This window comes from Oncorhynchus clarkii, chromosome 3, assembly GCF_045791955.1.
Source record: "Oncorhynchus clarkii lewisi isolate Uvic-CL-2024 chromosome 3, UVic_Ocla_1.0, whole genome shotgun sequence".
Taxonomy (NCBI): domain Eukaryota; kingdom Metazoa; phylum Chordata; class Actinopteri; order Salmoniformes; family Salmonidae; genus Oncorhynchus; species Oncorhynchus clarkii.
The window spans coordinates 7,204,228-7,222,302 of NC_092149.1; the positions used below are offsets into that span (position 1 = coordinate 7,204,228).

The 18,075-nt window shown below is 44.1% G+C and overlaps 1 protein-coding gene across 1 annotated transcript; it reads left to right on the plus strand.

Moving 5' to 3' along the window:
* Positions 1-3,997: 3,997 nt before the first annotated feature.
* On the plus strand, positions 3,998-17,058 carry LOC139387166 (pleckstrin homology domain-containing family A member 8-like). Its single transcript, XM_071133221.1, has 13 exons — positions 3,998-4,178; positions 4,448-4,564; positions 5,131-5,286; positions 6,802-6,914; positions 7,125-7,283; positions 8,395-8,426; positions 8,900-9,036; positions 9,576-9,909; positions 11,422-11,507; positions 12,182-12,240; positions 13,008-13,209; positions 13,350-13,411; positions 15,079-17,058. The coding sequence occupies exons 1-13, from the start codon at positions 4,139-4,141 to the stop codon at positions 15,274-15,276; spliced, it is 1,695 nt and encodes a 564-aa protein (XP_070989322.1). The 5' UTR covers positions 3,998-4,138; the 3' UTR covers positions 15,277-17,058.
* The last annotated feature ends 1,017 nt before the right edge of the window (positions 17,059-18,075 follow it).

An 18,075-nucleotide genomic window follows, 5' to 3' on the forward strand; every position in this document is an offset into this window, starting at 1 on the left:
ATCTGATAATGGTTGCTAATGACAGTACCAGGACCTGATAATGGCTGCTAATGACAGTGCCAGGATCTGATAATGGTTGCTAATGACAGTACCAGGACCTGATAATGGCTGCTAATGACAGTGCCAGGATCTGATAATGGTTGCTAATGACAGTGCCGGGAATGGATAATGGTTGCTAATGACAGTGCCAGGACCTGATAATGGCTGCTAATGACAGTCCCGGGACCTGATAATGGTTGCTAATGACAGTGCCAGGACCTGATAATGGTTGCTAATGACAGTGCCAGGATCTGATAATGGCTGCTAATGACAGTGCCAGGACATGATAATGGTTGCTAATGACAGTGCCATGACCTGATAATGACAGTGCCGGGACTGGATAATGGCTGACTGACGACCTTATTTTATTTTTTTTTAATTTTACCCCTTTTTCTCCCCAATTTCGTAGTATCCAATTGTTGTAGTAGCTACTATCTTGTCTCATCGCTACAACTCCCGTACGGGCTCGGGAGAGACGAAGGTTGAAAGTCATGCGTCCTCCGATACACAACCAACCAAGCCGCTGCTTCTTTAACACAGCGCACATCCAACCCGGAAGCCAGCCGCACCAATGCGCCGGAGGAAACACCGTGCACCTGGCCACCTTGGCTAGTGCGCACTGCGCCTGGCCCGCCACAGGAGTCGCTGGTGCGCGATGAGACAAGGACACCCCTACCGACCAAGCCCTCCCTAACCCGGGCGACGCTAGGCCAATTGTGCGTCGCCCCACGGACCTCCCGGTCGCGGCCGGTTACGACAGAGCCTGGGCGCGAACCCAGGACTCTGATGGCACAGCTGGCGCTGCAGTACAGCGCCCTTAACCACTGCGCCACCCGGGAGGCCTTGACGACCTTATTTAAGTGAAATGTACAGTATAAAGGAATGATCTGGTTAATTATTTTTCAACTCAGATTCATGCAGAAGTACATACTGTATTCCCCGCTGCTCTATGTAATCTGCTTATTCACCCGTGTTACAGATGGTGTGAAAAAGGGGGACAAATATTTGTGATGGAATGGCTTCTGTGAGCTTTTCACTTCAACTGTTCTCTCCAAGTAAGCAAAGGAGTTGTTCTGGACTTTGGGTATTGGTATGAAAACAGAAGAAAGAGCGCCCTCTACTGTTCATCCTGTACTCTACTATCAGTGCCTCTCTAGGCCTTGGTGGCACAGTTGCAACTTGGCCATGTTTGCCGTGGGGTGGGGTGGGGTGGGGGGGGGGTACATGACTCTCCTGAGAGATTTATGAAAAGGCATTTTATTTCAGTGGCTGACAAATACAGATATTCTTATGAATACTGTATGATACTTTACAAACTGGTGACCCCATCATTCACCATCAACCTTGTACTTGAACTAAAGACTAACACAAAAATATGTATCTATACAGAAAATCATTGAAATGAATGTGAATAACTGTACATGGGTCACATTGGGTAGAAATGCAGTGGATGGATTTAGTGTTCTCTATGATACGTCTTCAAGGCAGTTGGGGAGGCAGGTAGCCTAGTGGTTAGAGTGTTAGGCCAGTAACCGAAAGGTTGCTGGATCAAATCCCGGAGCTACCAAGGTTCAAATCTATTGCTCTGCCCCTGAACAAGGCAGTTAACCCGCTGTTCCCCGGTAGACCGTCATTGTAAATAAGAATTTGTTCAAGTCACTGACTTGCCTAGTAAAAATAAAACATTAAAAAAATGGCTTTTTCATACCCGCAAAACCCTGAAAAATACCCATATCACATAAATATAAAGCAGTAAATCCTGAGCGCCCTCAGAACACTTTAATTGTACGTTCATGACCGATTAAACAGTTAAAATGTCATGTTAATAGGAGTAAAGGCTGGTTTATACCTGGGCTAACGACACAGACAGTCGCTTGCCCTACTGTAAACCATTTCAGACTTCTACAGCTCATTATGTTTGTAGGTAAACTCTCTAGAAGATATGAATAAGTCCTGCACCATCGCCTCATGACGCGTGTAGGGTAGCCATGTCTTTCAAACTCTTTCTTCTGTCACAGAGAAAACATAAAACCCTCACATTAACAAACACCTCATCTCTGTAACCCAGAAGTAAAATAATCTGCCTACAGGAGATTAACAATCACTAGACCTGGGTTCAAATACTGGGCTTGATTGAGTTTATCCTGGTGTAACAGTATCGCTTTAGCTTGCTTAACAGTATCACTTCCTTCCTTAGGTACCCTGTCCCTTACTGAGCTCGAACCAGGGAGCCTCCAGTCATCGTTTCGATCCATTTCCTGGAACGACTCATGGGACCTGGGACCGTTCCGAATCTCCATGATCTCAATGTCAAAGATCAACGTCCTCTCAGGGGGATTTTACCTGACAAAATACACGTGAACAATATAACACGATGGCTGTTTCCCAAATGCCATCCTATTCCCTAGTGGACTTATTTCATCCAGAGCGCTCTAGTCAAAAGTAAAGCATTGTCCCATTTGTGGTGCATCCGATGACATTGACCCTTGACACAAAAGAATCACCTAGCGAAATAAAGTAATTATGGATTTCAGTGCTTCAGGAGATCACACTAATGATCAGGCTAACGTTCTGTAATTGGGTATGAAGGGCTAGGTAAGCACTAAGCTACTGGTAGTCATAGGTTAATACATGTGCAATACCTTTTCCCTCTTTGCCATAGGCCAGAGCTGGGGGGATAATGAGCTCCCTCCTCCCTCCTGGACACATGTTCTTCAGCCCCTTATCCCAACCATTGATCACCTCTCAGATCCCCAGGGTGAACCACACTGGCTGCTTGTCCCTGTGGTTACGGCTGACAAGAGTCACACAGATCCATCATAGTGTTCTTAAAGAAAAATCAGTAACCACTAAATTAAAGGACGATTTCACACCAGTGGCAGCTGGTGGGAGGAGCAATGGGAGGATGGGCTCATTGTCATAGCTGGAAAGGAATTCATGGAACGGAGTCAAACATGTAGTTTCCATATACTTGATACAGTTCATTCCAGCCATTAAAATGAGCCCATCCTCCTATAGCTTCTCTCACCAGCCTCCTCTGGTTCACACGCAAAAACACAGTTCTGGCATGCACTATTTTTAGGATTGTATTAATGGTGGACTAATTGACAAAATACCAAAATATCATTTTCGATTGGACTGTCCCTTTAACCAAACGGTTACTCAGAAAAACAAACACATCGATTGTCAATGTCGACAAACATGCAGGTGTTATGGGAGTGTGATTAGGGGGATTCATTTGGTGGGCAACTGGGTTTTTTTTGTGCCAACTTCAAGATCTCAATTCAACCCTTGAGTATGATGGACTGGTTGACCATTGGTTAGTAGACTAAGATTGCAGCAACAGGCAACGGAACCTTATCCAATCAACAGAGCATTTCATATCGGTTTCAACAAGTCACCTGGAATGAAACATGGTGCCATTGCTCTCCAGAAATCCCTCCAAGTGCACAAGAAGTATGTCTCCATATTTCGACTTCTGAAAGCAGGCAAAGGGTTTATGCAAAACCTCAATTTTCACCACTGGTTCGGGTAGTTTAGCGCCATTCATATATATAAAAAGCACGAAAAAAATTGGCAAAAATATAAAAGTAACATTTCAGTGGTTTCTGGTTGGATAGATAGATTAATCACACCAGAGTACACAACTAAACAGACTAGGCCTGACTAACAAGTGTGCAGCAAATTTGTATGGAGTCTAGCCCAATTGATAGCTACGTGGCAGTCAAACTGACAGGGGTACTTGCAAAATGTTCACTTGTGAGACCATCTTTTTTGCGATTGGAGAGAATTTTTGGAGGCCGCACCCAATTTCTAAATAGTTTCTGTTCATTGGAGGACATACATAGTTCCTCCCACATTGTCACGTCCACAGGGCCTTAAACGCAAATCCTTTGACGTCATAGAACTGGGCGGGATCTCACGCGATCACATGGAACCCCATTCATGTATGATTTACGTACTTTTCTGTCGTATCCAAATGAAACGGGTCCTTTATTTCCGAAAATCTTACTTGGGAATGAAATTGAGTCTCCAGGATCAGCTGTGGCCGGCGTCTTGTTCTAGTAAACAAGTAATGAACCTCAGAAACAGATGAAGAATGGAGGGAATCCTATTCAAGTGGACAAATTACATAAGTGGTAAGAAGAAACTAAGCAGCTAACTGAGCTTCTGAATAAGTCAGCTTTGAATCAGATTGTTAGCTAGCTAGCTAACAACTAGCTGGACAGGTAATCAACCAGAAAAACAACATGATCTAACCTTAGCTAGCTAGTTAGCTAATTGTAATTGGATGGCACTGAGTCATGTGTATTGCTCTGTTAGCTAGATAGCTGGCAACTACAGGTTACAATGAATAGTGAATGTTGTTTTTCACAGTGGTCATAGTTATCAACATCCTTTTTTCCAGGTTGGCAGCCTCGCTGGTTTGTACTGGAAGGAGGGACTTTGTCCTACTATGACTCGCAAGAGGACTCCTGGAAAGGATGCAAGGGAAGCATCAAAATCTCAGTGTGTGAAATACAAGGTTGGTACTTGGTAGCTATTATTGTCTTGGTACAGACACAGTGGCCTGTATTATGACAACATGCTAACTGTTGCAGTCCTTTGAACTAGATAGGGCTACACCCTACTGAAGAGTCAATCTGAAGCTTAGTCTATATTGTTGTTGTCCCCAAACCTTCCATTTGAAAAACTCTTTCCCACTTCCTGCTTACCTGTGTGCCTATATACATGTGACCCATGACCCAACATATCGTGCACTCTAGTGTACAAATTAAGTGGAATATACAAAGGCAGACAAACTATAGACAACTTAACAACCACATATGATTGCCAAAATGTCTCCTACCCCAGTGGTTCCCAACCTGGGGTACTTGGCCTATCCACAGGAGTACTTGAGAAGACTCATGAGCCCATAGGCCTACTGGTAAATGGCACATGAGGGGGTACTCCGGGCAGAGCTAAATTCAGTTGGTGGTACAGTAACCAAAAAAAGGTTGGGAACCACTGTCCTACACCCTTGAGTCTGCTGTTAACTGGGGTTTACCCACTTTCTGTCTTTCTCTCTCTTCCACCATCTCTCCCTACTAGTCCACTCCTCTGACTTCACACGGGTTGACCTGACCATCCCTGGAGAACAGTACTTCTATCTCAGAGCAATCAACGCAGCGGAGAGGCAGAAATGGCTGGTCGCATTGGGATCTGCAAAGGCCTGCCTCACAGACAACCGAACCAAGAGAGAGAAAGGTAAGGTGATAGCTTTGGGTTACTCCACACAAGTCTGAAAACACAATAACTTGACTGAAACACGATTTCATGCTGCTGTGTGGGTATTTGGCTTGGTTTTACCTGTTGTAGCCTGGTGCCTACCATGGACATGTAGGTGTACCTGTTAAAAGCTATCCAACTGACTTCATGAAATGAATGTGTTTATATTCCTCAACTGGTGGCCCGAGGGAGGGACAAATAAAATCACCCAAGTTTTCTGAGCAAAAAAAAAAACAAAACAAGGTGTTTATTTGTTGGACGTGAGACTGTAAAATCTGTTCCAAAGTATTCCCACATAATAGAGACGTGATCGTATAAATGTAAGCAAGGTTTGAAATGATTATGTTTTTGTCAAATATACTACAAATGATTTTTAATTATGTTCCGGCCCAGCTCAATAAAAAAATGGTCCCGCTGCTGACTAGTTGATGATCTACAGCAAGTACGTGAGAACCTCCGCATCCCAAATGGCATCTATTCCCATATAGTGCACTACTTGCCTATTGACCCTGGTCAAAAGTAGTGCACTAAATAGGGAATAGGGTGTCATTTGGGACGTAACTAGTAAAATTAATTTCCAGGTGAACAAAAGAGAAGAGCAGTCTCCGTTAGCCAATCCTGTTTATTACAAGTTATAACAGGGAGACGCCTCCAGCACAGCAGCAGAGAAAATGTCTACCTGGCCTTCTCTGAGACTAAATCCTAATCAGCAGACTGCTTTGTAAACACCAGCCCAGAAGGCTTGTATGAAGTTAAAAACAAAAGGCAGTGACTGTCAGCTTCTACAGGATCACAGTGTTTCAGACACTGGTGTCATTCACTATCAACAGATATGAGTTTAATCCGTAACATACAGCATCCAGTCTAGTGACCATCAACCCGAGAGTCACCAACTGGACATTGTGTATTATAGAGAGCCACCAACAGAACACTGGACATTGTGTATTATAGAGAGCCACCAACAGAACACGGGACATTGTGTATTATAGAGAGCCACCAACTGGACATTGTGTATTATAGAGAGCCACCAACAGAACACTGGACATTGTGTATTATAGAGAGCCACCAACAGAACACTGGACATTGTGTATTATAGAGGGCCACCAGCAGAACACTGGACATTGTGTATTATAGAGAGCCACCAGCAGAACACTGGACATTGTGTATTATAGAGAGCCACCAACAGAACACTGGACATTGTGTATTATAGAGAGCCACCAACAGAACACGGGACATTGTGTATTATAGAGAGCCACCAACAGAACACTGGACATTGTGTATTATAGAGAGCCACCAACTGGACATTGTTTATTATAGAGAGCCACCAACTGGACATTGTGTATTATAGAGAGCCACCAACAGAACACTGGACATTGTGTATTATAGAGAGGTAAATGTATGCAGAGAATGATCTTTATTCATCTTAAATATTCACCTAACACAACCAAGGATATTTTCAAGAAGCGACATCGTGTCTCTCTCTCTCTCCCTCAGAGCACCAGGAGAACACAGAGGCTCTTAAGACCAAGATGTCAGAGTTGAGGCTGTACTGTGACCTTCTCTTCCAGCAAGTTAACCAGATCAAGGACAGTGAGGAGACTGAGGAGGTAAGACAGAGGGCGGGGTGAGGTTTCAATGGACTATTTACTCTCTGTGCAACCAGAACCTTTTCTCACTGAGTTCAGTATGTATGCTCTGTTTGAATCGCCAGTGGATTATGTTGCAATGCAAATGGCCAGTCACTTTTACAGCACAAGCAAGGGATAAGCAATCTGCTTAGGAGTTGATGGTTGTGTATATCTGTGTGTCTGTTTCAGGCTGGGGAGAACCCTGGCACCATGGTGAAATCTACATGCACCACCTTCATCAAGACGTTGGAGGAGTGCATGCTGATCGCCAACCGCACCTTCAGCTCAGACCAGGCCACAAAGACCCCACCCGGGTCACCTCCCGTGGCAACCATCAAACCCCAGAAGGTACCGGCGTACACAGAGAGATGCCAAAGGTTTTTTATAACTAAACCAAGATAGACCACAGCCCGTCGTTTCAAATGAGAAAAAAATTGTCATATTGGGCAGAACAAGCAAGGAGGTGGGCAGAGCCAAGCACGAACTAGCGAGATCCTATTGGTGCGTTCTAGCATTCCTTTGCATATTTGCGCCTACCATGGAGTGAGCATGTGCAACAACTCAATTTGAATTTGCACTACTAAGTAACAACAATTTTAAAACTTTGGCAAATGGTAAAGTCTACAAAACTTAGTCCACTCTGTTTGTAACATGAAGGTGGTGCATGTAGATTGCGATCAAATGTTTAATTGATGAGAAAATTTGCAGAATGTTGGCCAAAATCCATCTGGTTCCATCTTCACCCACTGCCGGCCACTGGGCTTCCTCTCACCACTGCCGGCCACTGGGCTTCCTCTCACCACCATATTTGGTAGTGAGTGGAAACACGTTTTATAAGTCTGAGAGAAGTGGAAAAAGATTATTTAGTTGTTAATTTTCTCAATCTAAAGGCTCAACCTAGATTGGAGCCAATATCTTAAGTATTTTTTTAATGTTACCCCCCTTTTCGTGGTGTCCAATTGTTAGTAGTTACTATCTTGTCTCATCGCTACAACTCCGTACGGGCTCGGGAGAGACGAAGGTCGAAAGCCATGCGTCCTCCGAAACACAACCCAACCAAGCCGCACTGCTTCTTAACACAGCGCGCATCCAACCCGGAAGCCAGCCTCACCAATGTGTCGGAGAACACCGTGCGCGATGAGACCGGGATATCCCTACCGGCCAAACCCTTCCTAACCCGGACGACACTAGGCCAATTGTGCGTCGCCCCATGGACCTCCCGGTTGCGGCCGGCTGCGACAGAGCCTGGGCTCGAACCCAGAGTCTCTGGTGGCACATGTAGTGCACTAGACCCCTGCGCCACCCGGGAGGACTACCGTTTGAAGGACTACCGTTTGATTTGACGGCCTCAGTTTGGTGCAAGACGACAGGGATTCTACACATGAGCTTAGCCAGCCAACGTTTTATCTTCATACTGCTCTGTCTTTGGCTAATGTGCAATTTTTTTGTTGTTCCACAGGTCAAACCTGTCAATCGATCAAATCAGGAAAAGTAGGTGGCTCTCTTTTCAGAAGTTTGGTTTGAAGCTAACTTTTTCCTCACGGTCTCAACCTTTACACCAGCACTCCCTTATCTCCATCTTCAATGAACTGCTACATGTCCACTAACTGCATGAAACTACAGCATTAGATATGTATCCATGATAACTCTGTGGCCGGGATGTGGGGGATTATTGGCTTGTTCTCCGGGATGTGGGGGGTTATTGTCTTGTTCTCTGGGATGTAGGGGGTTATTGGCTTGTTCTCTGGGATGTAGGGGGTTATTGTCTTGTTCTCTGGGATGTAGGGGGTTATTGTCTTGTTCTCTGGGATGTAGGGGGTTATTGTCTTGTTCTCTGGGATGTAGGGGGTTATTGTCTTGTTCTCTGTGATGTGGGGGGTTATTGTCTTGTTCTCTGGGATGTAGGGGGTTATTGTCTTGTTCTATGGGATGTGGGGGGGGGGCTTAATTGTCTTTTTCTCCAGACACAGGGAGTGTAAAGAAATCTCAGGAGGATCTGTAACACATGACAACCAGAGCCTTGACTCTGGAGCAGAGGGACCAGACCAACGAGACGGACCAGACACGCTCCCTGAGAGAACCACCCAAACACCCCCAACAGGTCTCTCATTTAAATACACTTGCCCTTTCAAATGTACATGTATACACACACACACCCTGTATGTGAACCAGACTCACCTCCAAAGCATGAGACCTTTTACTGCTCACCATGCAGGAGTCCTGTAGAAAGAGGACCAGCTGAAGTTGGCAATGTCTTCTAGAGTTCTGTAGAAAGAGGAGCAGCTGAAGTTGACAATGTCTTCTAGAGTTCTGTAGAAAGAGGACCAGCTGAAGTTGGCAATGTCTTCTAGATGGGAGACAATGATTTATTATATTTATCTTAACATTGATTAAAATAACGGACCCCAATGTACGAAGCTAGATGTATCACTGGCACTTGATAAATGTGGAACTCAGAAAGTGCTTCTTTCACAATATGGCACACCTAGATACTTTTAAGGTAGTGGTTTAGAGTTCTCCTTGAAATGACATTGACAATTTCTGCTTGAATGGGTTTCACATGCTAGTTGCTATGGCTCATACATGCCAACTGGAACAGAACATTTGTGAACATGTTGTGTGTCTCTCTGTGCCATACAGAAAATAGCCCAGTCGGTGGGGACCCCCAGGGCCCAGAGGAGTCTGCAGTGGAAGAGGAGGCCACTACCCAAACCACCCACACAAACCCTGACCCAGAACACACCGAACAACCAGCACAGCAGGAAGAGGAGGAGGAGGAGGAGGAATTCAAAGAGGTGGAGCAGGAAATGAGCAACGCCCAAGAAGAAGAGAAACAGGAAGTGACCCAGAACCAACAGGAAGCTGTCACTGACCAAGAGGAAGCCAAGCTGGAGGAGGAGCAGCCTGCCCAGCCACAGGGAGAAGAGGAGGAGACAGAGCAGGTGGACACATTCTTCAGTACGATGAGTCACAGGTATGGGGACACACCGCAGGAGGGACACATACTGTAGACCTTACGGTGTAGGGTGAAGTTGACCCTAGAATGCTGATCTGTGGTCAGTTTTGCATTTCCCCCACTAATGGTTAAAGGGATAGTTTGGGATTTTGGCAATGTAGCGTTAGCTCAAAGACTGGAAGTCTTGGGTATCTGCTAGCATGCTAGCTGATGCAGAAGACATTTTCTTTGCGCTAAGCTAGTTAGCATTGGCTCACGAAACTACCTCCATCTTCCTTCATATTGAACGCATAGACATCATTGTATTAAGGCAAAATATTTAGCTAAATATCTTGAAATAAGAGAAATGACTTGTATTAAGCATGTTTTTGGTTAGAATATGCACAATTAGCCTGGTACGGGGGAAAAAAGAAGGAAAAGTCTACATAAGATAATTAGGCTTGCCTAGATTTCACTTGTTGCTTTGTGGGAGGGGAAGCTGATGATAGATCTGTAACTCGGGGAAAACTTCACCCCAGAGTGTAGGTGTTTTACTACTGCGGCCAATGCTAATATTTCACCAGCAGTAACTAGACAGAACAAGGGCCAACACATACACTAATGGATTAATCCCCATATTTCCTATAATTATTCTAGGTACTGTAATGATGTTGATTCCACAATGAGGTATTTATTATTGAGATTCATGTATTTAGTGTGTTCAGATTATGCTGCAAATTGTGCTACTCTGATATATACTGTTTAGGCCCAATGCTAATGCTTTGGGTATGAAAGGGCAAAGGTCATTTTTCCATGCCTGTACGAAAACAAAAAGGGAGAACTAGCCTGGTCCCAGATCTTTGTGCTCTTGCCAACTCTGTTGCTGTTAATGACTGACTAGGTTAAAACAGAGCAATTTTTTGTTGACTTTTTAAACCCAATTGAACATATAACAAGTTTTACACTGGTGTGTTCTCGGTTGATCACATGACTATTACAGAGATGCCCTCATCTGATTTTGGGGTTGTTTTTTTTTTTGGGTAATCATTTCACTCTTTCTTTTCATTTTCATTTTGATGACATTTGAAAGCCCCTTTTTAACAGTGTTATTCAGCATTAAGATAAGATTGTAACGATCATAACCGTGAATTGAATGATCATAACCGTGATGTTCACTTGTGATATTACAGTATTCCAATGACTGGGAGAGACAATGTAAGCAGTGTTAACGTGTTTAAGTGCAGTAAACATCCAACACAGAACTAGTGAAAACGAAATCCTTAGAACAACGCCGTAGAGGTTGGGGAACATAGCAGATATGCTTTTGATACATTAGAACTATTTATTATACAGGTGTATCTAAGTTAGAGAACTCAAAACAAGTATCAAATCACCCAATAGCCTGACAGCATGGTCTTGTGTGGAGGCTGTCTTTGGCTTTGGTTGTATCTGTTTCTTTTCTGTTTTGGTTTGATTGAATGAAATAAAGGTTGTCGATGCTGGACCTCACTAATATCTCCCCTTGTTTGAATCTCTCTGACTTCTCTTTAGATTTAGTGATATAAGACTGGACGGTGACAGTGGTATTCCTACACAAGCCTTTTTGGACTCATGCTATGCAATAGTGCCTGTATTAGGTAGGACGGTCACTTCACTCCTCTCTGTCTCTTCCTCCATCTTTTTTTTTTTTCAATCATACCATCTTTTCTGAAACATGTTGTAAATAATCTTTTCCACCTGGTGGTGGTGCATGTTCTGTTCATGTTTCCTTTCTTCAGTCTCCTCTCATACTGTTCTCCTCGTCTGCATCTAATTGATCTTACTAATCAAGTGGGTGGGTTTCCTGGGAGGGAGGGTGTGTGAATGTGAGTCTGGAGTGTGTAATCCATCTTGAAGTCATACAACAGCCCTCTGTCCATTGTTCGTGTGATCCGACCGTAATGCATGTCACTGTGATAAACTATAGAGAGCTACGGGTATGTAATTGTATGTTACACACATTGTTCTGGATCCTCCAGGCTTACGATCTCTTCCATGTTATACTAAGTTGTTTTGTCAATTTACTCTTCTATTGAAGTCTACATCAATTTGTAATGGTTACTGGGGAATAAAACGCCGGGGGGGGGGGGGGTCCCGGACACAGATTAACACACATTCTTGACTCAAGCATTTAATGGAGATTCTCTGTCAAAGTTTTTTTTTTAGTCCAGGACTAGCCTTAATATGTGTCCGTGAAACCGCCCCACAAGGACAAACAATAGTGTAACAAAAATATCCAGCATTGAAGTGACATTGGACTCTCTCTCCTCAGACAAACTAGGATCCACAGTATTTGGTCCAGTAAAAATGGATTTTACAGGCAACATCAAGGTAAGAGGAAAGGCTGTCTCGAGTTTAGAACAATGTTAGATTTTTACATTACAGGAAATTAAAGTTAGATTAAGTTTACTAAAGCCTACCTTTTTTAAAAAGCTGCTCAAATCAGCATAACATTCTGGGTGCAGATGTTGTATAAACCTGTCTGGTATCAACAGTTCTCTAAATGACCACAAGAGGGACTCTCCTCCATCCATGCAGTTACAATGGGACCAAATGGACTTTTACACCCACTGGATCTGTCCCAAATGGCACCCTATTCCCTATATATACGGTAGCGCAGTACAGAAGTAGTGCACTACAGAGGGAATAGGGTCCTTAACCTGCCCTGTGAACTCTTCAGTTGGGCAGAATACACACTAAACAAATACTGTTCTAACAATTTCTGTGCTGGAAGGTGAAAGTGATATATTGTCATTAGGCAGTGCTGTGTGTATAAAGCACTGGAACATTTCACTAGCAGAGCTTTAACAGAGTTATTTTACTCTACCGCCACCAAGAAATAACAAGCTATGGTTTCCAGTGTTGTCATGGAACAAGTAAACCTGCTAAGTGGCAACACGACACGACCAACCAGATTTAGAAACCTATAAGAACTGCTGGGGCTGCGTGACAAACAGCGCCCTATTCCCTATGTAGTGCACTACTTTTGACCAGGGCGCACATATAGTGTACTATAAAGGGAATAGAGTGCCGTTTGGTCATCAGACATTGTCTTTATGACGACAAGTTCTTCTGTCTCTCTGTGTGGCTGTCTGTAGAAGATCCACCAGAAGCTGTCGTCGGACCCGGGCAGCTTCCCCACACTGCAGACCATAGTGCTCCACGAGGTGCAGACCGGCGTGGCCCGCGTCCGCAACTCAGCCACCGAGGCCCTGCTGTGGCTCAAACGAGGACTCAAGTTCCTCAAGGAGTTCCTGTCCCTGGTCAACTCTGGGGAAAGGGATATCCCTGGAGCGCTGGGTGAGTTAGCATCGCAACACTGTGGTACACACACACGGTTAATTAATGGTTAGGTGATAGTCCTCTTTTGGTTTGATGTCATATAGTGTATTACGTAATGTCCTCTATTCCTAACACACTCCCCTCCCTCGTCCACTCAGGTAATGCTTATGGACGGAGTCTGCGACAGTATCATGGATGGGTTGTGCGAGGTGTATTTGCTGTGAGTAATGCTTGATAATCAGTCTTCAAGCTCTTTTTAAGGAAGCAGTTTATAGTTGGAAAAAGTATCCCATCATAAGATTAGGCCCACTTTGGCGGGCGGGCGGGCATGTGTCTGTGCGTGCGTGTGTCTGTGCGTGCGTGCACTAAGGCTATTATAGTCAACTGAAACAAACTAATCAAGGAACAAAAACTATTTAGTAAACGGAAATAAAATAATTAACAAACCTGTTTGAAAAGCTATACTGAAACTTATCTTTGACTCCAAAACAAACTGAAATAAAAACTAAAATGTAGTTTTTTTTTGGGAGACAAATGGGGTTTAAGGATTTTTTTTCTAATGGGGTTTTCAAGCTTCTGAATCTTGCGGATCACATTGAGATGGACTTTATAATTTAAAGGGAGACTCCGCAAGACGAGGAGCAGTACTGCAGATATTGGGCGCGTTAGAGTGGTAATTCTAAAACAACCAACTGTCAAGGACTGGAGTCGGGGGGAGGTGCATTTGCGACAGCTGAAAGCCAGACACTAATGTTCTCTAACAGCAAGGCTCAGATCAACATGGCAGCGATTGTTTATAAAAAGGTTTTCTTTATAATGTGTATATAACTCCTATATCACACACAAACTGAAATAATACTATCCTGAACAAAAATATAAATGCAACATGTAAAGTTTCCAGAAATTTTTCATAGGCACGAATGGTTATTTCTCTGAAATGTTGTGCCCAAATTGGTTTACATCCCTGATAGTGAGCATTTCTCCCTTGCCAAGATAATCCATCCACCTGACAGATGTGGCATATCAAGAAGCTGATTAAACAGGATGATCATTACACAAGGGCACCTTGTGCTGGGGACAATAAAAGGCCACTAAAATGTGCAGTTTTGTCAAACACAATGCCACAGATGTCTCAAGTTGAGGGAGCGTGCAATTGGCATACTGACTACAGGAATGTCTACCAGAGCTGTTGCCAGAGAATTTAATCTTAATTTCTCTACCATAAGCCCCCTCCATCATTTTAGAGAATTTGGCGTCCATCCGGCCTCACAATCGCAGACCACGTATAACCACACCAGCCCAGGACGTCCACAACGTGGACACAGCGTTGTACGAGATCTTCAGTCTATTCTTGTTCTGAGAAATGAACGCTATTTCATGTGAGAAATTGCCAAGAAACTGATGAGTTTAAGAAGAGTTATTTGTTTCTGGCCATTTTGAGACTGTAATCGAACCCACAAATGTTGATGCTCCGGATACTCAACTAGTTTAAAGTAGGTCAGTTTTTTTTATTGCTTCTTCAAATCAGCACAACAGTTTTCAGCTGTGCTAACATAATTGCAAAAGGGTTTTCTAATGATCAATTAGCCTTTTAAAATTATGAACTTGGATTAGCTAACACAACGTGTGGTTGGAACACAGGAGTGATGGTTGCTGATAATGGGCCTATGTAGATATTCCATTAAACAAATCTGCCGTTTCCAGCTACAATAGTCATTTACAACATAAACAATGTTATTTTAATGGACAAAAAGTGCTTTTCTTTCAAAAACAAGGACATTTTCTAAGTGACCCCAAACTTTTGAACAGTAGTGTAAGTACAAACCTATAATAACCTTGGTGTGTTGGTGTGTGAGACTTAGTGACACTTCGTCTCTCCGTTCCCAGCTGGCCCTCCGAGCAGCGCCATCATACAGCAGCTTTGCGGCGGCTCTGGTGTCCAGAGAGGGGGAGGAACTGAAAGAAGGATTCAACACAGGCATGCACCGGGACCTGGGGGTCTACCTGCCTGCCATGGAGAAACAACTGGCCATCCTGGATGCCCTGTATGAAGAATACAACCTGGAGTCAGATGAGGTGGTCTGAGAGGAGGAGACGAGATCCCAACTGGTGGCCTGAGAGGAGGAGACGAGATCCCAACTGGTGGCCTGAGAGGAGGAGACGAGATCCCAACTGGTGGCCTGAGAGGAGGAGACGAGATCCCAACTGGTGGCCTGAGAGGAGGAGACGAGATCCCAACTGCTGGCCTGAGAGGAGGGGACGAGATCCCAACTGGTGGCCTGAGAGGAACACTACCAGAGGAGGAAGAGAGCCCTCAGACTCAGACCATCTGGGATACAGTGACGAAGGAGGAGGAGGAGGTAGAAGAGGAGAGCCCGATATGAGCCGCCGCAGCAGAGCAGTGGCTCTGGTGTACTTGATGTAGTGTACAGTACTTTAGACTCAGGCTCTTTTCCCTCCTGGAAGTCACTTCCATTATGAACAGCTGCACCATTGGTGGCTGAGATTGCACAAATATGGACTTTTACTTTAAATTGAGGCTGATATTGTTATTATTGACAGCATTATTTGACAGCCTACATAGGCTGCATGTAATGAACTGCATACAACACTGAAGAGTATAATGTAGCGGTGTTAGTATTGATCCCTGCTGAACTCCTACACCAATATACTGTATCTACATGGATGACCTGCGTACCAACCCACCTCCTCCCTCCCTCCAGAACCAACCTCCTCCCTCCCTCCAGAACCAACCTCCTCCCTCCCTCCAGAACCAACCTCCTCCCTCCCTCCAGAACCAACCTCCCTCCCTCCCTCCAGAACCAACCTCCCTCCCTCCCTCCAGAACCAACCTCCCTCCCTCCAGAACCAACCTCCTCCCTCCCTCCAGAACCAACCTCCTCCCTCCCTCCAGAACCAACCTCCTCCCTCCCTCCAGAACCAACCTCCTCCCTCCCTCCAGAACCAACCTCCTCCCTCCCTCCAGAACCAACCTCCTCCCTCCCTCCAGAACCAACCCCCTCCCTCCCTCCAGAACCAACCCCCTCCCTCCAGAACCAACCCCCTCCCTCCAGAACCCACCTCCTCCCTCCAGAACCCACCTCCTCCCTCTAGAACCCACCTCCTCCCTCCAGAACCAACCCACTCCCTCCCTCCAGAACCAACCCACTCCCTCCCTCCAGAACCAACCTCCTCCCTCCCTCCAGAACCCACCTCCTCCCTCCAGAACCAACCCACTCCCTCCAGAACCAACCCCCTCCCTCCAGAACCAACCTCCTCCCTCCCTCCAGAACCATTCTCATTCTCTCACATTGTCTCATCTACAAATGTATTGTTTACCAAGTGACATTAACATGAACTATTATTTTCCTCATTATCGTAATCATTTAAATGTAGTCTTTATGAGTAACTTATGGAATAAACCATGTTCTATATGGATGGGAAATGTCCATGTTTTAATGTATAGGGTTCGACTGAGGTGCCAACTGAAGTGGGATATATAGCAAGGCCTTGATTCAAAATGTATTAACAATCATGGTGGATAGATTGTTATTGTCTTCTATTAGCTGACTTTCCTCTCTGTGACTGATGTTGTGGGTTAAGAATAATACAACGGGGATCATCATAGAGGCAGTCTAACTTTGGCCTCTTAGTTCTGGACATTAATTCAGTCTTGTTATAGATGCACTGAACCATTTGGACAAAGCAGGAATATCTGACCGATGTGCAATAGGCTGATTCCTTGTTGTGAATAATTTCTAGTGTTAATGCTAATGTTTTTGTATCTCACAATTTCAGAACACATTTTATACGAATGTACATAAGATGGCATTTTTACATATGTATTAAACTTGATGAAATCGTGAATGGCTATGTTTTGGTCATTTGGATGTTATTTCTACCTAGGGCATTTCAGTTTCCATTACAACCCTGTGAAATCCCCTCTTCCTAGCCCTTGATTATGACTCTCCATTACACAGAAGTCATTGGATAAAGGCATCTTCTCCATGGGGTTTTCTTAAGAGTCCTGACACTTGAGTTTGTTGAGAGCATGGTTTTGGAAGCATAAGGACCTTTCATATCAGTGAGAAATAATTGTTAAACAAGGTTAAATTGATACCCACAAGGCTATGTTCATTTGGAGAGGAAATGTTCATTTGTGAGAGTAATTCATTTGTTCACTTCATTTGGGGTGATAAAACTGAACAAGTCATGGCAATCACCTACACATGCAAACAACTGATTGCTCTAATTGGGAGAAATTGTCAAATATAATTCAACACTTTTACATTAATTTATTTAAATTGATACTGGCGTCTATATTGATCCCCTGCCAACCCACGATCCAAGTGCCTCTTTATAAATGCCTGGCCATTAATGTTGCGGCAGAGGCTGATAAATAGATGGTGGTCTAATTGATATATCCTAGAGACCGACGTTGTGGTGAATGCTGTGGAGTCCTATTCATTGCGTAACCATGTGGTGCACTTTTAATACCTAAACCTTATTTTTCTGATAATCATATAATCTAACAAATGTTTTAGATTATATATTTTTTACGGTGACAACCCGACACAGGTGCTTTGCGATTTGCATGCATTCATGACAGAACCGTGTTCATCTTTCCTTGTCTTGTGCAACATGTACAAGATCAGATACCTTGTGAAATTGTGTTCTGTTTATTTGTCTACAGTTGTGAAGTGACCACATAGTATGTATGGTCTTTGTCTTTCCAATGACATTCCAGCCATGTAGTATGTTGTGTCGTCGTTGTGTCGTCTTGTTTCCTTATGAGAGGAGAGGGGAAAGGATTCAGAAAGGCATCCCTTGCAGTAGTAAGATTGTAATATTGTCACAAAGAGCAGCTGACACGATGCCTCCTGT